The sequence below is a fragment of the Plectrocnemia conspersa genome, unplaced genomic scaffold, assembly GCF_051122295.1.
Source record: "Plectrocnemia conspersa isolate PC_06_02 unplaced genomic scaffold, ASM5112229v1 ptg000012l, whole genome shotgun sequence".
Taxonomy (NCBI): domain Eukaryota; kingdom Metazoa; phylum Arthropoda; class Insecta; order Trichoptera; family Polycentropodidae; genus Plectrocnemia; species Plectrocnemia conspersa.
Window position 1 is genome coordinate 27,736,811 of NW_028277176.1, and position 25,690 is coordinate 27,762,500.

At 32.7% G+C, this 25,690-nt stretch overlaps 2 protein-coding genes across 5 annotated transcripts in view; one reads left to right on the forward strand and one right to left on the reverse strand.

Annotated features, from left to right (window-relative positions):
• Nucleotides 1-3,508: 3,508 nt before the first annotated feature.
• On the reverse strand, nt 3,509-22,398 carry Lasp (LIM and SH3 domain protein Lasp). Of its 2 annotated transcripts, XM_088199979.1 has the most exons (6): nt 22,205-22,398; nt 10,179-10,273; nt 9,845-10,113; nt 8,755-9,408; nt 8,393-8,565; nt 3,509-5,115 (listed from the first exon to the last, which is right to left on the reverse strand). In XM_088199979.1, the coding sequence occupies exons 1-6, from the start codon at nt 22,271-22,273 to the stop codon at nt 4,936-4,938; spliced, it is 1,440 nt and encodes a 479-aa protein (XP_088056105.1). In that variant the 5' UTR covers nt 22,274-22,398; the 3' UTR covers nt 3,509-4,935. The 2 variants fall into 2 exon arrangements, with proteins under 2 accessions (XP_088056105.1, XP_088056106.1); XM_088199980.1 differs by lacking the exon at nt 8,755-9,408 and having other exon boundaries at nt 22,205-22,396.
• A 2,554-nt stretch (nt 22,399-24,952) lies between these two features.
• The window catches only part of Rbcn-3B (WD repeat-containing protein Rbcn-3B), a 20,183-nt gene continuing 19,445 nt past the window's right edge, over nt 24,953-25,690 (forward strand). For all 3 annotated transcript variants that reach the window (XM_088199305.1, XM_088199307.1, XM_088199306.1), the window contains exons 1-2: nt 24,953-25,483; nt 25,562-25,672. In XM_088199305.1, coding sequence (XP_088055431.1) covers nt 25,250-25,483; nt 25,562-25,672 — 345 coding nt within the window. In that variant the 5' untranslated portion in view covers nt 24,953-25,249. The remainder of the gene's footprint in view (nt 25,484-25,561; nt 25,673-25,690) is intronic.

Genomic DNA, 25,690 nt, shown 5'->3' on the forward strand with positions numbered 1-25,690 from the left:
AAAATATAATTTATATGACAGGTGCTAGTAAAACTTTTCCATACGTAGTAATTTATATACTTATCATTATTTATTAACGTGCGATGTGTAAATGTTACAGTGAATTTGTATTTTTCAGTAAAGTTATATTTTCACTAATGAATTTTCATACATTTTCACAAGTAAATATATATTTTTACTAGCGAAAATATAATTTAGCTGACAGGCACTAGTAAAATTACAGGTTGCTTTAAAATATCTATGATACTGAATTTGCCAGTTGCGAAACGTCCATTTTATGTTCAAACCCAAACCTAACCTTATGAAAGATCTAAAACTAATCATAGTTTTAGAACATTTCTCAAAGAAAAATAAGCGAAAAAAGAAGTACAGACAGACGTCGCATCTTGTATATTGATCCATAGTTTGTCTGTACTTCGATATCATACTATGTTTTAAAAATATGATAGTTATTCTTACCGATATTACTACGGACTGATATGAGACTATTAGTCAAAATATATTAAAATCGAATTTTGGTCAATAGGAGGGCGCAAAAACAATTATCACTTCTCAGAAGTCAAAAATTCACGTCAAAAGCAATAAAATCGTGTCGGCGACGTTGCAGTGGGAACGCTCGGTAGCGAGCGTTCTCACTGCGACGGCACCGGCACGATTTTATTGCTTTAGACGCGAATTTTTGACTTCTGAGAAGTGATAATTGTTTTTTACGTTCTCCTATTGGTCGAAATTCGGTTCAGATATGCTTCATTCAATTCTCACATATTGTAAATAGTAATATTGTTATAAAAGTCTTAATGTAAACGATAGATAGCCGAGCGCTTCCACTGCGACGGCACCGGCACGATTTTATTTCTTTTGACGTGGATTTTTGCCTTCTGAGAAGTGATAATTGTGTTTTGCGCTTTCCTATTGGTCAAAGTTCGGTTTATATATGCTTCATTCGATTCTCACGCATTGTAATTCGTAATATTATTATAAAAAGTCTTAATGTAAACGCTAGATAACCGAGCGTTTCCACCGCGACGGCGACAGCACGATTTTATTGCTTTTGACGTGGATTCTAATCAGAATTTGTCAAGAAAAATGCATGTCATTTAATGTACCATGAATCTTAATCAAATTGAAACACTGACTTAACAACTTTTGTCCTCTCCCCCCGCTGAAAAAATCTGAAATGACGACACTGATTTTAGGTAGATTTATTAAAAAAAAATTGTGATGGGAAAAAAATATAAAAAATCATCAATTAATGGACGTCGAATAAATTTCTATATAAATGTTTTTGCTGATTTGTGAATTGTGATTACAGTTAAATGAATTGTATATGAGATTTCAAGATGTTTAATTTAACCACAATATTTAAAAGATCCCGTTTTTTCTAACAGCTTAAAATACATTTTACCCCGCTTCAAAATTTACACACCTTTGACAAATTGCAAAAAGAGTAGCAGTTTCTAGTGATTGAAAATGGAAACATTGAAAAATTTAACACGGACTAGTGACTAATACTTGGGGTACGAATCGTATATGAACTTAGTGGGTTTTTTCAATTCTTATTGTATCTTGGAGATCGGAATTATGATTATTATATATTTATAATTCCGATCGATCATCATATATTTGGTTTTTCTAGATGTATCTAATCTTATGGATAAATATTGTGATGAATAATTAAAATAAAATCGAATTAGATTGTACATAGTGACATACATATATTGATTGTAAGCTTTAATAATAGTTTATAATTAATAACATAGATGTCACTAATTTACAGACTGGTGTTTCACTAGTAGTTGTTGATTGTGTTTACATTGTTGTAACTTGGTAGCATCGGGCTTACGCCTAATGTTGCAACAGTAGATTCACAATAAATAAATGAAAATTTTATAAATAATTTGTTAAAAATATTAATATTATAAGAAGTCATATATCTAATATGTGTTTTAATTGCGTAAAATAAAACTTTCAAAGAAGCATTTAAAATTAGCAAAGTTGAAAGCGAAGCGATGAAATTGAATTAGTCCAAAGCCTCTACGTAGGAGTCCGACACAATTTCACGTTCATTATAACTTTGTATTGCTTTCGAATATTTTGCCAGTAAATTGACACATGTCCGTAGAGAATATGACAGGTCATATTGTTCGAAAGGGTCGGCTAATGTCGTTACGCCGGACAATATCAACGCGGAGATCCCTAGCCGCTAAAAGCTTTGATAATCGAGTTTCACGTGCATCGGATCACGTAATCTAATGTTCTTAACAAAGTTTGGTGCTGCTATCTCCAAAAATAATCGTCAAAAATTATCTGATTTTATATTTACATATATTTACAATGAATATGCATATTTTTATTATTAAACTAATCAATGAAGGATTTTACGGACTGAATCGTTCTTTATTGAAAACATAGCGATTTTTACTTTGGCTTTCAGCATTTATTTACTTATTGCATAATATTTTAATCTGAATTCATTGCAAATGTAGCAATAAATTTCTACAATAAGATTTTGTGGTATTTAAATATATATGTATGTACAGGCTTGGCCATAATAATGGTGCACCTCAATAAAGGTGTTATATCTTAAAAATCATGAAAATATAATAAAAAAAACAATCGAGAATTTTTAATATTTAGTAGGCCCACCCTTAGCTTTAATTTAATTACAACTGCGACACTTTTTGACATACTGTCAACGGAGACAATTTTCTCAATTCTATCTGCAATTTTTCTCGCAGCTCAATTTTGAAGTCATTACCATGAAAAAAGTTGTCGAAATACTTAAGCAATGGATACATAACACAACTAGTTTAACTTCAGAGGGTTCAATGGTGTGAATTGTGATTGCGCGTTGTCGTGCAAGAGAATTGAACCTTTTCAATTGACCAATGTGGATACCGAAAATCTTGACAATAACCAAGTTCTGACCAATGCTCGCTCGCTCTGTCCAACAGTAATGCACAAACAATATTAATTGGTTCAAAACTGTTGCTTTGCTAACAACTAACGTATGTGCAAGTGTGGTTCTGATTCAATTCTCGCGTTAAGTGAGTCGTTAGCAACTGTAGGACAAAAAGAACTTCTTTATCTCCGTTTTTGTACTTAAAGCAAAATTTTAGATATCACCACTGGACTGTACGTTACGCATCCGTACAACAAACATTGTTTAATTAAAGAGCAGTTTTTGCTCCTTTACCACCGGTTTTAAACTAATAAAAAAATACCTATTCTCAAATTGAAATTAATAGACCAAATTGAAGCAAAATAATAATAAAACCGAATTTCATGTTCAATCTAAAAAATCTTATTAATCTAATAAATAATATTGGGGAAAATATTTTTAAAAAATAGGAATACACTTTGATGTAAATATTAGAAAAATTCAGGAAGCGAAAACAATTGTATGAAATTGGAATTTATTTCATTTTCAGGACTACTCCAACTCCGACCAAAACACCACGACTCCAACTCCACAGCCCTGGTTTAAATGCAAAATAAAAGACATAAATTATATAATTACATTTATTATGTATTATTTGATTACAACAAGCAACAATTTGATTTCGTACAAATCTCCATTTAGAATTCAGTTATCATTTTTGTATTCATATATTACAAAGAGTAGAGGACAATAATTATACATATATATATAAAATATTATAAATGAGAAAAAATAATATACAAAAAAAAACCGAATGTACGATTGGACCAACTCTAAATAAAACAACTTATCACATATTTTACAAAATAGACCCTTAATCGAAACAAAATCAAATTATTAACTGGTGTTGAGATTCTTTTATTGTTATAATTTTTATCATACAAAAACGGCATTCATAAATAAATAAATTATACAACACTACGACGCGTCAACATGACGGACAGTCGAAATGTGTGCAATTATCCGTTAGATAAAACGGTCAACAAATGTTTTAATATATGTATAAGAAAACGTATTCATAAAATATGATTGACAAATCAAGAAAGATAATAGTTTATATATTATAATTGTAAACAAAATTGTCAACCACGATTTAATCTAGCGTATAAATATGCAACAAGTATGCGTTTCATAAATAAATGTTAAAAAACGCCTTAAAATTACACTTAATAATGTATCAGTTGTTATAATTTCAATAATGTATCAGTTAAAAAAATATGTTTCGAACCTCGTCTTTAATTTGTTTATAGAATATATATTTTTATATTTATCAATATACGATACAAAAATATAGCATTTAGTTGTAGAAAAGTATTGGAAGTTCTTTGTATATAAAAAAATCTATTCTATACAATTTGTGGTATATATCTATAAAATATGGAATTCAAAATTCAATTGGAATTATTAATGCAAAATGCACGAGAATGTAAAGGCACAATATACTGGCACAATTTTTCAACATTCAGATATTTTAAGTATAAAGCTATAAAATTTCAAAATCAATGCTATACTAATACATACATAATTTATTGCTTCAAACGTGACAATCGTGTCAATGTATTAAATTCAAGGAAACTTTTATAATTTTTCAATAAATGGTCCCGCCTACTATACGTACGTATAAAAATAGAAAAAATATATATTTAGATCCCTTTCTATGTATTATTTACACAATAGCGATTCATCATTATACATTGTGACTTTATTAATCGATTACGTAATATAATTTCCTCAACACGTGTATACTTTATTTATTAAAACAACCCTTAGATAAGGCAACTGGTATATATATAAAATTAAATCAAATAAAGCTAAATTATTAATTCACTATATAAAAAAACATTTTATATTGCGTTGAGAGCGAAGAACAGTTTACGTTAGGCGAGTCAGTCCAAAATGCATTATTAAAGAATTAATTGGCGCGTAATCTTCGGCGCCGGCAAGTGTTGGATGCAATTTTTATTAAGCTCCCAAAGAAGCTCGGTGATCGCTCGTCAGATTTGCGCCTGTTCGACGTAGTTAGCAGGTAACATTCCTGTGAGGCCAGTGCGCTGCACGCGACCAGTCATCCAGCCTTCGTCGATCGAAGACACTTTCGTTATGAGGTCGCCCTCTCTAAACGACACTTCGTCGCCATCGTTCGCTTCGTAATCGTACATCGCTATGTATACTCTCTGTGAACAAACGGATCGATAATTAGTATTGCACCCAATTAAAACTGTACGGAGAGTACATTAAAAGTAGTTCTTAAGTGTTATGAGGGTGAGACAACACTGTCAACAGTGTTACTTATAGTTCAATGGCAGCAGTATGTATGAACAGGCATGCAACATTGAATTAATGCTTAATATGTTGACGCATGACACTAGCAAGTGTACAAGCAGACTAGAATTAGATTAGACTTGTAAGAATTGTTACTGGAGATGAAACCAACGAGAAATTAACAGAGCGAGGAATAGCACCATATCTCTTCACCAAAACCAAAGAAATTCCAGAAAAATACAAATGGATTATTATTTTATACATAGTCAAAATTTGAAGGAAATAAAATTCAAAATACTATAATGCAAAAAAAAAACAAAAATACAAATTTGCGACTGATTTTGCTGACTATTTATAGAACTTATCACCGTCGCTTCACTTAGGAATTTATTCATCGATTTTATGCGTTATATATAATTTTTGGGAATAAATGAATGTTCTTTATTTAATTTAAAAAAATCGTTAAAAAATGGTTAGCCGAGTCAATAAAAGCCGGTTTTAATTTTTTTTAAATGAGAAAAAACATTTCATCAGTTTCGGTTTTAACCGGTTTAGAAGCCTTAATGTAATCGGCAAGATTTTCTTCATTTCAGGAAGATTCAATAGGAGGGAGAAGGTTGAGCTCTAACAAAGAAGTGCATGAGTGAATTATTTTTCTAGTGGTACCCATGCAGGGTCTACATTTTAAGGAGGGTGGCAAGTGTAAAATTCCACCCCTTCTCTGGAAAAAGCTGAAATGACGTCCCAGATTCTAAACCAGAAATTCTCAGGTTATCCCTTAAATAAAACCTAAAAAAAGTTTCATATCTATCCCGAAAATATTTTTAAAATATGTCATTTCAATGAAATCTTATCGGAATACATTTTCACCGGTAGATATATATTTTTACCAGTGAAAATTATGTGATTTCAATTTTTCCATACGTAACATTCTGAATGTGTATTTTTTAGTGAAGTCCAAATACACATTCACCGGTAGAAATATATTTTTACCACTGAAAATATAACTGAACTGTTGATAGATGAAATAAACAATAAAAAAATGAATCCTACTCAAAGAAGCAACATGGAAATATGTCAAGCATATTATAAAAGTAGAAAAAAAATGCAGACGGAAGACAGTAAAGAAAATTATCCTATAGTTAATGAAAGTTACAATGAAATTAAGGTAATAAAAAGGTCTCGATGTAACGTAATATTAGATGACACTGACAGTAATTAAATGCCTAATTACACGATTTAAGATGTTTAACTTTTTCATTTCTACCATTATTGTTTTTTCTTTAATATAATTAATAGGTTTTTATTAATATATTATGATATATTAATATATTATGATTTATGAAAATAAAACATACTGTAGAAACAGTTTGATAATTTATATTTATTTTTTATTATTTATTCATTGTAGGGTTACGCATTTAAAAAAAATAACTCCAAAAACTGTTGCATTTGACTCCCCTGGCACTCGCAAAATCAAGGACATTCTTTGCGTACGTGTCGCAATAAGAACATAGGGCACATGCTTTTTTTACAAACTAAATACAAGGGCATATAATACATAAAAAATGGGAAAAAAGTTTGATTTGCTGATTTCGTTAAGTTCACAAAATACAGCTACCTAACCTCAATTTTTTTATGAGTTAGTCTCCTATAGATAAGTATTCCTATAACGAATTCCCAATCTCTACGCTATAGGGGGGTCGACTGTATATATAAAGATCCTCATATGACAGTAGTACAAATTAATACATACTGCATTGAGAGTATAGAAGAGATTGTGAATTCAATACCTCAGTTTATGAATTAGTACAGTACAATAATGAAACATTTAATGCAAAATTTAGAAAAATCAGGATCTTATTTACTTCACAAAATAATTTGTAAATTAAAAATATATAATTAACACATTACGCTCATGCGTTTTCACGTATTAGCAAAATTTTGCTGTCAGTCTGTTTATCTTTTTCCAGGATTACAAATAATTGAACTTAAACTTTTAAAAATATTGTGCGAACGTAAAGTTTCAAGCTTTTATCGAGAGTTGGTAATAAATATATATTTATAATTTCCCTTAGTCAAAAAATTTAAAATTTCGCGAAAATAACGGACCGTAATGTGTTAACCGCCCTACATCTGGGTTATTATTCAAAAAGTAGTTAAAAAATACATTGGGGTTTTTTTTCATTAGATTTCACAATAACAATACTTGTTTACAATATAACAGAAAAAAAATACGCAATACTCATTTGTGATCCTTTTTTGAATCCTTTGCAAGTCAGAGGTTCTCGAAAAAAGATTTCGCAAAATATTTTTTATAATACCCATACGAACGTATCACATACGTTCGTATGGGTAGGGCGGTTAATATAATCTATATTATAAAAAAAATGCAAAATACATCTGTTTATGGACGACTCTTTTTTTGCATAATTGATCGAGTTAATGAAATTGTAAATAACTTAAAATAATGAATTAAGTATGATAGAAATATGGTTAAAAATAATGTACTATACAAGAACTAAACTAAATGTTTATTAATTATAAAGATATGTCAGATAACTCGATTATAGAAATAGTTATTAATATAAAATATTTATGAGTAATTGTAGATAAAAAAAATAATTTGAATAGACATTTTATTAGATTAAAAAAAAATAGAAAAATTGATAATATGGATGAGAAATAGGTTACATACAAACACAAAAAAATAATCTACAAGTCTTATATAGTCCCACTTCAATTATTGTGCAATGATATTATATATGCTGAATAAATTAGATAAGACAATGTTGCAACATTTACGAAATAAGACAATGAGAGTAGTTTTAAATGAAAATAGATTTACTAGTTGTAGAAGTATGAATGATAGATTAGAATATGGTTCAAGAAATATGAATGTTTTAGTATTTATATATAAGTTAAAAAATAAAGATGTACATAGATTTAATACTAGCAATAGACAATTTAAAGATAGTTAGGTATAAGAAAACGAGTACAGCCAGGGGAATATTGTACAATAATATTTCTAGGGCAATACGTAAAAATAAATATGTAGCTGGTTTCCTCAATGGAATAAATAAACACTTTCGTGCATTAAGAAATAAATTATTATATTAGTATTTTTTATATTGTTTGTTTATTTTATTTATTTACACTCAATGAATTATGTTTAAAATAAATACAAACCCCTGGTACGCCACCGGCATTTCCATTTCCTTTGTTCACTATCGGTTGCTGGTGCTGCTGAGGTGGATGCTGGTTTGCGAGCGAACCGTAAACTTCATTCAAAGGGTCCATATCGGCAACTGAACCGATGCGTCTTGACCCTCCTCCACCGCCACTATTATGTTGACCAGAACCTGTAGACACAATACCATAACATTACAGACAGAAAGTCATAAAATATAGCCAACACCCAAAACAAACGATTACGACAAAAAGCGTGAATGAGAAATATACAATAAAGATGAACATTACTAGTTATAGTTATTTATACCTGAATAAATTTCATTAGCCATGCATTATTGATAATGTCGATGATATATTACCTATTCTACCATTATTGGATTGATGCGGATGCTGTTGGTGATAGTTTTGTTGTTGCTGTTGCGGCGGTCCGCTGCTGTAAACCACGGTGGCGCCCTGTCTCGGTGTCAGTGGAGAATTACGCGGACCGTCACTGATCGGATCGTAATCGGCGATCCTACCGATCCGCTGCTGTTGCACGTTTCTATCTTGATAATAGTTTTCTCCGTACGAGTGCACGTAATTTCTCTGCTGCTGGGACTGGACACTGTGCTCCAAGTTTTGATTGTCGTACTCCGCATAAATGGAGTTTTGCTGCGGAACGTTGCTGACGTAGCTCGAAATTTGTACGTTGGGAGCGGGCGCTGGCATGTGATTCGTGTTGTACTGCAGTTGTTGATGGTTGTTGTAATTAGTGTTGTACGCGTTACTGTTTATGTAGTCGGACGGATCCGGCTGTCTCGATTGAGGCTGACTCGTTTGCCTGTATCCGTGAGAGTCGTTGGAGCTCTGATTGGATTGCGGTCTACTCATTTTTTGGTTGCTCATTTGTTGCTGCTGTACATAAGCCTGCTGCTGTTGAACGGCGGGCACGGCCGGAGGAGGAATAGACGGAGGGAGCATTTCCGAGGCGTAGCTGTCCAACTGAAGGTGATAATTTTCCGAAGACTGCACATCTGTGTAATCAATGAAATGTTTAGAAATGTAAGAAGCCAAATCCAGCGTGTGCTAAAAGAAACCGTTAAAAAACAGACAATCGAGAGGTATATATACATCATACAATTGAGCTTTTAAGCCTCTCGGTTGCCATGCCTCATTTGCACAGTTAAAACACATAAGTGAACCGAAATTAGAATAATAATTAGACCACAAATTTAATCATCAGGTGCGACCATGACACAATAACAATTGTTCCCTGATTTTTTGTGTATAATTCGTAATGATAATGAATGAGCAATGATGACGTGTTTGCCGTTAAACATAATGCGTAGCACACACACACAAAATAGCGACGACACTCAATGTTACCCCATGGTCATATGGAAAGCGAATCGATTATGAATAACAATATTAAACGTAACACAAAGAAGCCTAAACGGTCGAATCACTCACCTACAACATCACCGTTATCCGTCATGACTCTTTGTTTTTCCATAGCCGCTTTCTTTTCCAAATCGCCGTGATATGCTACATTGCTTATGATTTTCGAATTTGCCTTGATGCGCAGGGTTTCGGGATCGTCGGCGACCTGTGTGAATTTTCCTTTCGATCTTTCGAAATCAGCATGATATTTTACATTGGATTGAATTTTCGTATTTTCAGCTATCCTCTTCAACTCCGGAGTCTCTGCCATCGTAGTCGGTTTCACTTTGGGAACATGCCTGCAAACGTTAATCGTGAAATTATGTATATATTCCAATTAACATTATAATTACTTATATCTTACGCTTCGCAATATGGAAGCTTCCCGTATCCCTTGTACGTCTTCATGTTTAACGTCATGCCGCATTCTTGACATTTGAAACACCCTTTGTGCCATATCTGAAATTAAAATAAAATATACATGAAAATAAATCTATCGATTATGTCTAAAAGCTAGTAATATGTCACATTGGATCGTTAGCGTCGAACAGATGGCAAATAGTTTTCTAGACCAGCAAGTAAATGTATAAGGAGATCGAATTGATTACCTTTATATCCATCTATGGCAATTAAGTAAATTAAGAAACAACACACGTAAAGTTAACGAAAAATATGTTGAGTGACAAAAAAATGCCGATTATATTTAAAAGTAATGATATTTCGATATTGAAAAAATGGTTCATTAATAAAATACCACGAAATCTCTCAATATGCGGCCCACAATGAATTGTGGTTAAATGAATAAGTAGTTTCCGAAGAAGAAAATGTAAATTTATCGCTGTGCATCCTGCCATATCGTGGCAATTAATTTATAGAAAACATAGTTCTTTTTTATAAAAAAATCGTAAATTTTCTCGCTACGTTTTTGAGATATATAATATAATACACTATACTTTCCAATATATAGACATTAACTTAAGAAAATATAGTCAGTCAAAAAAATTATTATTGGTATATTATTCGATAAAAAAATATAGCCTGGTATTGATTTGCATTGAATTGATTTTTATAAACAGACCATAAGTATATTAGTTAAATATAGCTTTGCTTATGTAACTTATCTACATTACTTAATCGCTTCAAATATATACAATACAAAGACATATACTATATTTTTTAATTGTATCATCGTCGAAGCGGGGGTGCGATAACTGTGCAATGAAGCGCGAAAACACGTCCGTTGATAAAAAAAATGCGCAAATATGCGTCGAACGTGCGACAACGAGTAAACATGGATCTTTGTTTTAAAGTAACATAAAACACCTGCAGCTTGCGAAGTTTTTGACAATGATACATAAATTGCTACATATTCGAGAGGCATTTTTGCGACCTCGAAATTATCTCTGCAATATCTTGTACGAGAGCGAAAATAGAAGTTGAAAATTATAATAGGCAAAATATTGAGTATCCCTGATGAAAAAATAGCCCAATATGGATACACGCGCGAGTGGCAGATGAATGAGGCGCGTCCAGAGGTGTAAAATGCATGTGACGTTTATTTCTCACGCGATACGTAATTCATATTAATATTTTAAATATCTAACGAAAGTGTAAGTAAACCGACGCGATTCGCGAAATGCTCGAGCTGTGTACGTGTTTATATGCTAATTTCGTACGCGAAAGATAAGATAAAAGAAAATGACAGTTTCTTTTCGTGACGGTCGATCGATTGTAGAACGACTTATTTTAAAATGTTTAAAAAAAATCGTTATCGATTGAGAAATACAACTTAATAAATTTGATGATATATCATACAATTATTGACAGCTGTAAATCAAAAATAATCATTGTTTGTAAATAGATTTTTCACATTTGTGAAAATAAAATATTTTATAACCAGATTTTTTTAGATTCCACTGACATTTAAAAATCAAGCTAAAATTCGGTTAAAAACGTTTGAGTTCTACGCATATTTTTATTCCATATGTGGCTCAGGTAATACACATACATATGTATATTTATTGTAAATCTTCCGCTGAAACCTTACATATATTAGCTCAATGCGTTAAAACGAAGTAAATACAAACAACTGTAAGTAGTGATATATCAGACTGAAATATGTAAATCAGAAACATCTATGTAATTAATTATAATTAATAAATTTCTAGCTCGATAAAATTCGATCTCACGAATGAATAAGTTTTATTTATTCATTCGTGAGATTAGGAAAATCTATGAAAACCTGATCTGTGATGATCGATCGGAAATATTTATAAAATAACGTATACCACTGGTTGCGGCGTAACCAAGATTTTGTCAAGAAAAAAGGCAAGATAATTTTTGTAATTTAGATTCAATTAACATAAAACCACCGAATGCGCTCCGCCAAGGGGGGGGGGGGGTCCAGATACCCCTCTTCGCTACGCCACTGCACTAGTTTATCGTTCGATATACGATAATTTTAAACAAAATATTCTCTATGAGCTGAAGTAGCTCACAATTAAACAATTTTTAATACATAATACAATAATATAAATAATAATAATTAATTAAAGGTATAATAATTAGAACTAGAAGTATATATAATAATATATGATAATAATATAATTTAATAAGCGAAACAAATTCGTATATTCACGGTTGAAGTACATATAAAGGATTCTTGGATATATTTATTTAGGCAACAAATTGAATAGTCAGAATAAAAATTAAATCTCGGTCAGAATAAAAATATAGGTTGATCAGAATTAAAATAATGAACGGTTATAATTACATTATTAAGGGTCAGAATAAATATCAAATGATTGGAATAAAAATAGCATACATATAAGAAAAAATATAGAACGATTATGTGAATTAAAAAATATAATTTTTATAAATTTAAATTTGCAATAAATTATTTATTTTAGAAATATCGTATACAATTTAAAAAACAGTAAAAACCCCATGAACAACTATCAATGAATCTGTAACGAATTTATTTCATTGTATGTAGGACGCGAAGGTTTTCAGAGCGACGAACGAAGCGGAAATCGCGACAGAGCAGCAGAGGAGAGCACGCTTGACATATCGATCAGTTGTACCAATCTTACAGTAATAACACTATTGCCAAATGAAAAAAATGATTCTGACCATCTGCTAAAATAATTCTTACCATTTAATATAAATTCTGATTATTTAATATTCATACTGGCCGCTTATATTCTGACCATTTAATAGCATGTAATATAGTTCTGACCACGACCGTATTAAAACTATCATTTATTTAGAAGTAATAAAGATGAAAGCTGCCTCTAATTATTAAAATATCTTCAATGTATTTTCATTTAAACTATTTCTATTGTCTCGTAGAATAAACTTTAAACCAGACAAGGCTCTTTCAACATCACGATATTCATCCGTGAGATTAGAATAACCTATGTAAACCTAATCTGTGATGATCGATCGGAATTATAATTAAAATAATCACTAATTCTGATCTCCTAAGCATGATAGAAATTAATAAACACTAAGGTACATGTGGGAGATACATGTCAGAAACTTATACCACTCGTCTATCGTGCTGGTTAGAGCATATATAAATTTTCTTTCCCATACTTTTCCTTATCACTTAAAAGCGATGTTATTATACGCCCCCCCCCCTTCCCATACACACGAAGAGCTTATAATTTCTCAACATTTCCGGTATTAATTTCTCTAATAATGTGTTCAAAGAACCAGTCTGTATTCGATGATTATATTATCAATGAGCATTATGTTTCAATACCACACCTCAAAGGCATTCTTTAGTGATCCATGTGACTACATACTTTGTAGTGATTTCAGTCCTTGAGGGCTTTCGCCACTGATGTCAGAATCGACAAGAAGATGTATCTTTGTCATACACGATACACCCTTCTGGACTGTACTGTCAATCTGTTCATCATTACATAGGTGTTTTATGACACTAGTAGTAGTAATAAAGCAAAGATAAATTAACCGGCAATCGAATCGTGCGAATTTAATCAAGAATCTAGCGAGTCGACTAACATCCGAGTCGCAGAAAAGGTAAAACGACTCATGCGAAAAATATACATATGTATGTACATATTAAAACTTCAAATAACTGAATTATTCGCACACAAACGATTGTTTATCGTCGGCTGGCAACAGTAAATAAACGGTAACGATATACCAATCATGCTAATGTGCCGAACATGTTACCGTACGCACTTCCACTTTCTTCTGGCGGCGTTTCGTTAGAATGCGATACGTAATACGCATTCCGTACCGATAGTATCGATCATTATATAACGGAAAAAATACATTCGATTAAATTGCACAACAGTGCGACGCGGATGCGTGTAAAAACAACACAAGCGACACGCGTCCGCAGCACAGATTCCAAAAACGCGTCGTCGGAAGTGAGGGTCACGTACGGTGAAAGCGATCGGAAGCTTTCGATTTCGTAAGACTGACCGCGAACTTCGGTTTCGGCCCCCTGGATACTACTAATCGAGTTAATCGGAGTGACATCATGCGGGCGTCGCTGAGGCTGCCGTCTCTCGTAGGGAATAAATTCATAAGTCGTACGCCATATTTATGTGGAAATAGAAAGAAGGAAACAACCATCGGTGTTCATTGAGAGACGTTACCAATTCAACGCATCTGCATCTGGCTGCGTGATGTTCGAGAAGCGATCTCATTCCTCGCTAACATAATAATCAATTCGTTACAAAAACACAAGATGTTAAAAATAATGTAACTCTTCAAATAGCACGAAATCATACTGAACACGTCTCTCGACGAGTTCCACCCGAAATAGAGCAATTATTTATTTTATTTTTCGGACCGGATGAGCGTATTTTTTCTGACCCGTCCGGGAAATTCCAGTTAAAATCGCCTTATGTTTTTGAAAATTAAACTCAACACGAAGGAGATGATTCATTGCGTTCAAATATCATCTTCGCACACTCTATTATAGTATTTTTTGTACTAATTCATTACTTGACGAAAATGACATAATTTGTCTTCCGGCATCGTAAACTAAGGGGCTAGTCATATCCAGTGTCACATCCTTTAGATTATAAAATCATAAGAATAATTAATACGAGCAACTTTTTCCGTGTATAATGACAACGCATCTAAAATAGGCACTATAGTTATCTCCATAATCGCGTCACTAAATTTCTTGAAATTAAACCACAAGGCTTACGAATAAATATGCACGCAATATAGTTTACATTTCTAAAAATAATATGTTTATATGTGCATTCCACAATTATTCTAGAAAAAAAGGTTAACATACAAAACTACAAACAACGAGAAAACTTCTAATTAAAAAAAATATTATTGTAAAATTTTTATTTGTGGCCCTTCAAAGATATGCATTATTTTATTTGGCCCACCAAGTGATTTCAGTTGGCCACCACTGGTTCATACTATCTCGCATAAAATTTGAAAAAAATCTTAGAATGAAACAATTTGTATTGTACTTGAGAAACACATGTACATATTTGTTGTTTCAATACAACCGAATGACGTTTTTAATATTTTCTTAAATTTCATTACTGTATAAGTACATGGTGAATTTTCGTATTAATTAATTTTGAGACGCAGGTAAGTCATTTGGGAAAGGGGGAGGGGGGTGCATTTTTCTACCCTAAATTTTGCCATAAACATGTGTCACATGTGTTAGAATGGTGAATGCACTATTGTTCACATGGCAACTGGTCTTGCGGATTATTGCTCACACGAAAATTCCTCATAAATCGATCGCTTATAAGGCGGTTGTTCATCAGAATTTTTTTATAAATTATTTTTTTAAAACAAGTTGACGAATTATTTACATTTTTTTTTAATTATTAAAGGTTATTGTACTAGCTTCATTCATTAATAAAGCAAGTATTTTATATTTATTTTTAGATGGAGATACTGACCCGTAAAGAGAAGTGACTCACTAAAAAGTCGCTGGCGTTTAAAATGTTAAGAAAAGTTTCAATATACTATATATCTATCACTATTCATTGATATATTTGGTTTAACGTTTTCATAATTGCCGGATAATATTATTTAAAATTCAGTGTATTAATATCTTATTTCAATCAATATATTTTTCAAACTTCGTATCCTGTTGATATTGAAGTTAAATAACAAAAAACTCACATTTCCTTAAACCATGTGAGCGATAGATTTGTGAGCAATTTTCGTGTAAGCAAGTTGCTTTGTGACCAATATTCGTGGTTTTTTTTATTACTTTGATATACGAAACACTAAATCTATTTTTATTTATATGTACATTACAATTACTTACATATTTGTCCATCGTATGATATCTCTCGAAGCAAATTTCCATATGAAGATAAGATTTTGAATTACGTTTTTAAACATCACCTTTGTTTTTCTTTCACCAGATTTTTTTTATTTAATGTAAAGCCACGGCTTATTCACATCGTGATGATTTTTTTGTCCTTCCATTAAAATACTACAATATTGGGTATTTGTTTTAATGCTTATGTTAAACCTAATCGTATTAGTTAAATATAATTTTTGGAAAAATAAATTGACCATAATACAGAGTAATCAAATTCGAGTTTGATGTGTTGGCAGCACTATAAATTAGACAGTCGTCAATAATCACGCGTGTTCTAAGTATCAAATACAGGGACGTCGTTTCAGTGGTGGGGTGGAGGCAAAAGTTGTCGTTTTTTTAATATTTCGATTTCATTCATATTCATTCATATTAAGTCAGTGGTCGTTTTTTTAATATTTCGATTTCATTCATATTCATAGTATTTCATTAAATGACATTATTTTTCTAGCCAAATTCAAGGGGGCGTTAAAATCAATAAAATCGTCCCGTTGCCATTACAGTGGAAGCTCTCGGTTAACTAGCGTTCATATTAATAAGATTTTTTATAACAATATTGCGACTTAGAATAAGTGAGAATCGAATGAAGTAAAACACAAAAGTTGGCCAGTCAGTGATTCTTGTTTAAAATCCGTATCAAAAGCAATAAAATCATGCCATTTAGCGTTCATATTAAGATGTTTATAGCAATATTACTACTTAAAATAGGTGAGATTCTAATGAAGCATATCTAAACCGAATTTTGACCAATAGAAGGGCGCAAAAAACAATTATCCCTTCTCAGAAGTTGAAAATCAACGTCAAAAGCAATAAAATCGTGCCGTCGCGATTTTATTGCTTTGACGTGAATTTTTTACTTCTGAAAAGTGCGCCCACCTACAGACCAAAATTCGATTTGGACATACATTGACCAACATTACGTAGCTCGTAGTAATATCGGTAAGGATAGCTATCATATTTTTAAAACAAAACATATTTGTAAAATCGAATTGCATACAAACTATGGAGCAATATGCACGATGGACGTGTTTGTACATCTTCTACTTATTTGCCCCTGAGAGAAATATTTTGGACTTGATCTAAGGTTAGGTTTGAGTTTGAACAGAAAATACGTTTCGCAACTGTCAAATAGAGTTTCATAGACATTTTAGGGCAGAACAATATTACGATACATAGAATTTCATTAAATGGCACACTATGAATCTATCAATTCTGACTGCCAATATCATGCGATTTAACGCCGTTGGAGCAATTAAAACCAAACATCCACCAAGTTATAACCGAGATACCGCCTGAAATGTACGAGTCATTGGAAATTACATCGAAAGAATCGGCTGCTGCAAAAGGTCCATAGGCGAGCATTAAATTGATATTATTTTTCATAATTAATGAAATACATCGAATATTAAAAAAACCGAAGATATATTTAGACTTTTTTTTAAAAAAAAGCTCGGAAACTGAAGTTGGATCAACCTTGATCTATGATATTTTTCAGCATGAACAACGTATCGCAAAAATCTATCGTACAACTGAAGGACTACTCTTGATTAAAATAAAACATTCAGTGTAATTAATCCACGCGACGCACAAAATAATAAATATGACAATTGATTCGTCAACATCAACTTCACTATTCAAAATATAGTCTAAAATTTAGACAAATATTGAGTTGAATTATAAACAGTAATTTAATTTATTTAAATAAAATATATACGTAAATGTAAAAACAAAACTTTTTAGATTGAAATGGATAACATTTTCACGTCTAGGTTTGGAGTAGGCGGTACAGACTGGTCAAATAATTGTTTCCAAAATCCTTTGATGCATTAACAGATTTTACGACAAATTTTAGTAATCTAACAATTCTAGGTAAAATGGTTTGGAATTACTAAATCTTTTTGAAATAAATACTGGAAATTTGATCATCGAGTCATTCAAAATGGCTTCAAAAAATATAAAATATCTTGGGCATGATATAGATGCATTTAAACTGTAACGGTAAAACGATTTTGAGCATGACTCTGGACTTCTAAAGGTTAATCTATTCCAATTTTGTCAGATTTTGCAGATATTTCATAAGTTTACAAGTAGAAGAGCCCTGTGCTTATATATGTAAATGTAACACGAACCGATCACAAATTTATGTGTTAAATAATATTCACAATACCGGTATGGAGTAATCCAATAAAATGTTATCTTATTTCGTATTAACGAAATAGGAATTATCACCACTTTGTAACAACCGAAAGCACAATAAAATTTGTCTCCAAAAGTGGGGTTAGCCAAGTTACACAATTCCTCCGTTCATCGGGGTCTTAGAAAGGTAAGTCGCTACGGCCTCAGAGACAAAGACCTCACCTTCCACTCTGACCTACTCGACGAGGGGAAGGAAGACCACAGGATGGAAGTGCAGGCGTCACACGCGGAGCCTCCGCGAGGTCACAGTGGGCTCGACGGTCGAAAGCGACTTCAGCGAGTCAAGGTCGCCGACCGCCTCGAAACGGCAACAGGATCTGATTCATCGTCCCCCGTGTGTGACGTTGGACCAAAATACTAAAACTACTGTGTGCATCTTCGGCCGGACAGCAGCAGCGGCGGCGACGGCGAACAGATGTGGGATTTCTTTTTGTTTTTCGCTCTCGACAGAGGAGCGCATATCCTCTCTAATGCAAGCAAGGTCGGCGACCTCGCGAGAGCTGCAAGCGGCGACGGCAACACAACAGCAGCCGCCCATTCTAGGTCAGGGAGAACCCACTCTGCTCTTTCTCCCCGGAGAGACAGACCTAAATTCGGGTCGAGGTTCGCGATAAAGAAACGGCGAAACTGCGAGACGTTCTATCCGGAAACGCAACCGAAAAGCGAAAGTGGTGCACTACCGCGAAAGTACCGAGTCGAGCGTTCGGAGGGGCCGGTCGGGGCTGAAATCCGAATGTCACTCGGCAGCGTCGCAGACTAATTCCATGGCGCGTTTTCAGAATGCGTCAGATTTGCGCAAAACGAGATAAAATATTATATTCAGTCTTTCTTCGCTGTCGTCGTCGAGGCTAATTTCGCAATACAATTGATACGATCGAGATTATATCGCACGCAACCGTGACGCAATCGTCTCGAACAATGTACAATAAAATAGCGGGAGTATTCGCTAAATTTTGTACGCGGAAACAGATTCTCTCGCATTATTCCAAAGTTTAATTCTAATAGAAACGGATGGCCGAAATTGAAAACCTTTTTTTAAATTAGTTACTTTTAAAAAATATGGCCGCATAGCAATTTTTTTCTAATTTTGTTAAATATATTTTCAAATTATAAAATTTGTTTTAAAACAATTTTCATAAAAATAAAAGTATAATTTGCATTCTTTGCACAACTTATTGGATAGTTAAATTTATTTTTACATATTATCCATAAGGATATTATGTTAAATACTCTTCTCCTATTTTAGGATGATAGAGATAACTCTAAGATAGAGGAAGAGTGAGATTTAGCAAATTTGATTTAGATCGGGAAAATGGCGTAAGATCAAGATAATTAAATTTTGATACAGTACATGTTACACCAAATCAGTGAAATTACTTGACTTTGTGAAATGGACAAAAATTTGCCCAATTCATGAAAAGTGTAGTTCGTAGCTTCATTCATGAATTAGGGAATTATCTGCCGAATGTGTAAATTCGGCAGGAGTTGTTTTGCTTATTTCGTGCATTGAGCAAAGTACATAGTAGCGCTTTATAATTAATAAAAAAATAATGTAATTTTAATATAATAAAAAAAAATCGATTTGATTGAATAATAATAGTGTAAATGAAAATACATTTTAATAATTTTAATAAATTATATTATTATTTTATACTATATACTTCTAGTACTAATTATTATACTTTTAATTAATTATTATTACTTATTATATTATTGCATCAATTAATAATGTAGTACGCTTAAAAGAAGAAATTAAAAGTTTTAAATTTTGGTACAAGCATTTAAAATATTTAAAAATTAATCACTTGGAGCTGAATCGAAAACCCGTTATTTTTTCCGGAACGAAAACCGAAATGAAAAAAATAACAGTTCGACGTCCTGTCTAGAACTAGAAATATGACAGGTATTTTCACGATTTATATAGTGGGTGTATGGGCGATTTTTAATCTCTCGTGGGGTAATTGTTGGACAGGTTAGGTGCGATCGTAACTAGACCAAATGTCATTTGATCATATAAAAATAAATCATCATCATCTTTATTTAGAATGCAGGAAAAGTCTAGAATTATAATTAAGACGATGTATTTTTGACATGTTAGTTGAACCCCATGATTCGTTGCAGAGTTATTCATGGGGTGTTCACTGTTCTGACGAATTGAACAATTTTTACCTATTTCGCGCAATAAGCGATTTCATTGATTCGGTGCAACATACATACTACGTACATAAATAAATTCGAAAGATATTTTGCCAATAAATGGGAAGTAGTTATTTGTTATGGGAGTAAAACAAATAAAACTCTTGGGACAATAGAAAGAATAGCCTGAGTTATCTACCATATATTTTTCAGATTAATCTCTCCATCCAAGTCACTAATGTAAAAGAAGGTAGTAGAGGCTAACATTCATGCAAGCTTACCAATATTAGTGATTAATTAAGATAAAATTCAATATTAGAAAAGTCATTTAAAGCCATAGAATCAGGAATTAAGTAATTGATCTTAGGACAAAAAGCTGACTTAACTTTTGTGTTCTGTTATGAAAAATTTTTTTGTAAATTCACGATGCCTGCTTTTGATGTGCATAAGCGTCTCGAAATTATTGCATTATTTTATTCTTCTCGGCAGTTTATTACCTTAATTGAAACTACAGTCGGCATATTAGTGCATAAATACCTCACAGTTGAAGCAGCTGTTGAGGCTATAATGAAAACTATCACTACCCGTCATCGTTCTACCCAATTAGATAGTTGAACATCTCCAAAACATCGCTAGAATGGATTTTAAAAGTAAATCTGAAAATATTATCTTAAGATTCTTAAACTGAATGCTAAGAACTAAGTTAAATACGTAAGTTTAACAAATACTAATTCGATTACATTAAATCTTAAATATCGTTCACCATTGAAAAGAAGACATTTAAAAAGGTAAAATCGATATATACAGTGAACAGATGATAAATAAAATTTGTTTTTAAAAGTTTTTACACACATGCGAGAGGTGCTCAACATTTTTGTCATTTTAAAAAGTAATATTTTATTCCAAGAAATATATTATTGTCCAATTAATTTATCACTGTTTTAAATTATTAATAAATTATAATAAATCAGTTTTAACAACGTGCTCTAAATTTTCAAATTGAAATATGCAAAATTAGTCAAATTGGAAGCGCTACGAAGAGGCCTTTGTCCAATAGTGGGCGATGGCGATGGCGATGGCGATTCAAGGATGCTCGTGATAAAATAACAACACAATCGATCGAAACGAAAGATTCGACGAATGCATATATCACTGCTAAAAATAGACACATTATTAAATAGTACTAACTAACGAAATGAAATTTCACTTAACTTCTCGTTTCATCAATTAATTAATACACGCGCGACATGACTCACTGAATTATATCGTACGTTGAGATGGAATTATAGATATTCATATGTCATATGTAACCTTCCACTTGTTTACACTTACGTATTAACAGCTGAGTGACATTTGTAAAAGCCGCCATGTTTCAAATAAATTACTTATTAATTTGATCATAGAAAAAACATGCCCGCTAAATAATGTATTTCGATCGAAATTAATCTAAACGCCGAGTGGTAAATTTATAATTTAAATATATAATTTGAATTTGAGAAAAACATGGCCGCTAAAATTTAGTCTCGGGGCAAAATAAAAAAAAAACTTTTTTACGTTTCAAAATGGTGAACGGTGAACATTTGGATGTGAAATTCAAACATTTCGAGGTTATGGCAGATTTCGTAGGAGAGAAGTGGCGAAGGAGCGAAGGGAGGAGAGTTTCGGTGTCGGGTGTGCCGGGTGTCGCAAGAAAGGCGGCTCCGTCTTACCTTGTCGAGGCATTTGAGCTCCTCCGTAGGGTAGACGATCTTGAGGCAGCGCGCGCACGCCTTGCTCATAGCGGCGATCGTCGGCCGCTCGAACTTCGAGCGCAACAGATGACCAAAGCGACAGACTAGCGACCAGCGCACACACGACGCGACAACCGCACGCGAGACGCACTCCCACCACAATATGGCAACACTACAGGCTCCGACACAGATATGACGACCATGAACCGACATATACTTCATTTAACGCTATTTTCATAAAATGTTATGAACTTAATTTCAATTGTAACGTCATTAATTTAACTTTATTGGGTTTATAAATTAATTTTATTATTTTGATTATCTGTGCTAGGGCTTCTTAAACTATGGGTCGTGACCCCAAATGGGGTCGCTTAGCAAAATCTTGGGGTCGCGAGATTTTAATGTAAAATATTTAAATACGTGATTTTAAATGAAATGTTTTAAATCATTTTTCAAGCTGCTCATTATGATCATATTACTTTCTCACTGCCTTATTCATCGGGAAACCCTTGCAACAAAAAAATAGTACCAGAATTGAACGATGTGCTTCAGGATGCTGTTAAAATTATAAATTTTATTAAGAGCCATGCCCTTAACAGCCACTTATTTTCAAATCTCTGTAAGGATACGGATTCCCACTATACAAATTTATTATTACATGCAGAAGTAAGATGGATATCAAAACGTCAAAGTTTAAGAAGATTATTGTTGATAAAGAACGAAACCAAAATATTTTTAACCGAACAAAAATGTGATCTTGTTGCTTTTTTTAAAAATAACTTATGCCTATCCAAGCTGCGTTATCTGCCAGATATTTTTGAGAAATTAAACGATCTCAACTTGTCTCTTTAAGAAAACAATTGCGGTATATTTACTTCGAATGATAAATTGAAAGTTGTATTAAAAATATCAACATTTGGAAAAGTAGGGTAAAAAATAATTCGTTCGAAATGTTTTCCAGTATCGACAATTTTATAATCGAGAAAAATCATTGTAAAACTTTTATCGCAAAAAATATTATAGGTCTCTTAAAAGCGCTAGAAATACAGTTTCGTAAATATTTTATATCAAATATTGATTTCAAAAAGTCATCTCTGATTCAAAAACCATTTTTCATTGGCTTGAGTGAGATTGATCACCTGCCCTATAAAGAAATTTGCTAAGCTTTCAAGTGATTCAAACTTAAAACTAGATTTTCCAAAAAAGCCCTTGACTGAATTCTGGATCGGATCTGGAACTGAATTTCCCACAATCTCTGATATGGCATTAAGTGTTCTTCTGCCATTCAACACCACATATTTATGTGAAATTACTTTTTCAGGCTTAACACATATTAAAACCCAATATCGTTCATCGCTAAGAAATGATGAAGAGATTTTACGTCCAGCAGTGTCAAATATTCCACTAAGATTTAATTTGTTATGCAGTAAAAAACAAGCACATCCGTCTCATTAAAAAAGCGATTTGCCCTTTAATTTTTATATACTTAACGACTGCGCTCGAATATATTCAAACGAACTAAGACGACCAAAATGCCCGGGCTCCAATATATACCAGCGACGATATATTTTGCTCAATATTCTCTTTTATTTATATTATTGTAAAAAATCCAGTTTTTATGAAAAATATGGCATAATTTTAGTAACTATAATAAATACAATTTTACAACTTGTTGTACAATTTTTAATTTTATATTTTTGTATGTTACTAAGCAAATTCTAAAACTATATTTTTTTATATGTATGTATATTGTTACCTAATCAATAAATCAGCACAAAATATTTATATACATATGTATCTTTATTTTATATTTATCTGGGGTCGCGAAGAAACTCACAAGCATAAATGAGGTCGTGAATGAAAAAAGTTTAAGAAGCCCTGATCTATGCTGTCAACAACTCACACAATCATAAACATTCGAGTGCTATTTTTTTTATTTAAAATATCACAGTGCATCTGTTTGTAAAACGGTAAGAACCGCAATTTTTCACCGCAATTTAAGAAATATGTCTTCTGCACGAACTCAAAACGTAGCGCAATGTTTTTAAATATAATTTTTGTGTCATCAGACAATTAAAATGTAATACTTAAACGTTATTAAAAAGCAAAAACGTTAATAATAATTTTCTAAATATTTTATTAACTAAATAAAATATACTAAAATTATGTTGTACAATTTTTTTTCTCAAAAGAAAAACTTATAAATTTACAAATAATAGTTAGCCAGATAGATGGCGTAAACCAAGGAACTGACGAAAGAAATAATATACTTACACTATATAATCAGTTTGTGCCGTTATCAACCAATATACAAGTATTTTTACTTGGAAAAGTGTTTTTGTGCAAAACAACCTTACTTTTGCAAAATCGCAAGAATTATAAATAAAGTGCGCTTAGACGGACGTAACATTTTATTTTCAGAATACAATTCAAAAAATATTAATAAAAGTAAAAAAAAACGCATATGGCTATATACCTCGCTCGCCCCGCCCTAGCGCTGAGTCTGATTTCAAAAACACCAAATAACACACGACGATTTATCAGTAGATAAACGGTTAACGTTTGTAAAATAAACACGCAAGACGTTAGAGCCATACTCAGGAAAATGTTGATAACCATTGGTTTCTGTGCGTAAAATTATTTTTTAATAATTTTGCAATGAAATAAGCAAATAATTATTTAAAATGCGTCTATTTCGATTGCGCATTATTATTTTTACCGTGTGGCAACACATCTCTGGCTTGTCAAGTGACTGTCGGGCGAACTGTCGACGGACGGCTCGGCATGTCTAATCGATGCGACATGCATCGTCTTTGACCGTGCCATTTTTCTCCTCTTGTGCTGTCGTGAACGCAAATCAGTCGTCGCGCCGCGACATCCTCCGTCATGTCACCTTCCTCGTTTCTACGCGATTTAATTCGCTAAATTGATTTGACACTTCGACTTTAGCGTTCGTTTGCGGATCGATAGACTCGTCGTTATTTACTAGAAGTCGTTCTGAGACTATTTGAAACCTAAAGCGAGATGCCGGGCACCAATCTCGTAGTGCCGGTCGTGCTGTGGGGTAAAAACCCTCCGACCCACTGCATCTCGTCCATATTCCTATCCCGCGATCAGAAGACTCTGGTCACGGGCTGCTACGATGGACAGATTTGCATCTGGCAAGTGGACCCGGAGACGCTCAAGATGACCCCGAGGTGTCTACTAGTGGGACATTCGGCTCCCATATTATGTCTGTCCAGAGCTTCCATTATACAAGTACTCCTTTCGATCGTTGTACAAGTGCGCTGTAAATAATTGCACAATTATGTAACGAAAATGACAATTTCGTTTTAGGATAACTTCATTGTCAGCTCTTCGGAAGCCGGCGAAATGTGCACTTGGGATTTGATCGATGGAAAATGTCGCGAACACGTTAAAATTCCGCAAGTTCACACCAACATACAAGTAATTACTTCACATTGC

Bases quoted from the DNA above. Each gene is read 5' to 3' on its own strand.
- Lasp (XM_088199979.1), bottom strand. From the start codon at position 22,273: ATGAGCAAGGCGTGCGCGCGCTGCCTCAAGATCGTCTACCCTACGGAG. The intron at 10,274-22,204 runs GTAAGACGGAGC...TTTTAATTTCAG, and splicing joins AGCTCAAATGCCTCGACAAG to ATATGGCACAAAGGGTGTTT. The intron at 10,114-10,178 runs GTAAGATATAAG...TAACGTTTGCAG, and splicing joins AAGCTTCCATATTGCGAAGC to GCATGTTCCCAAAGTGAAAC.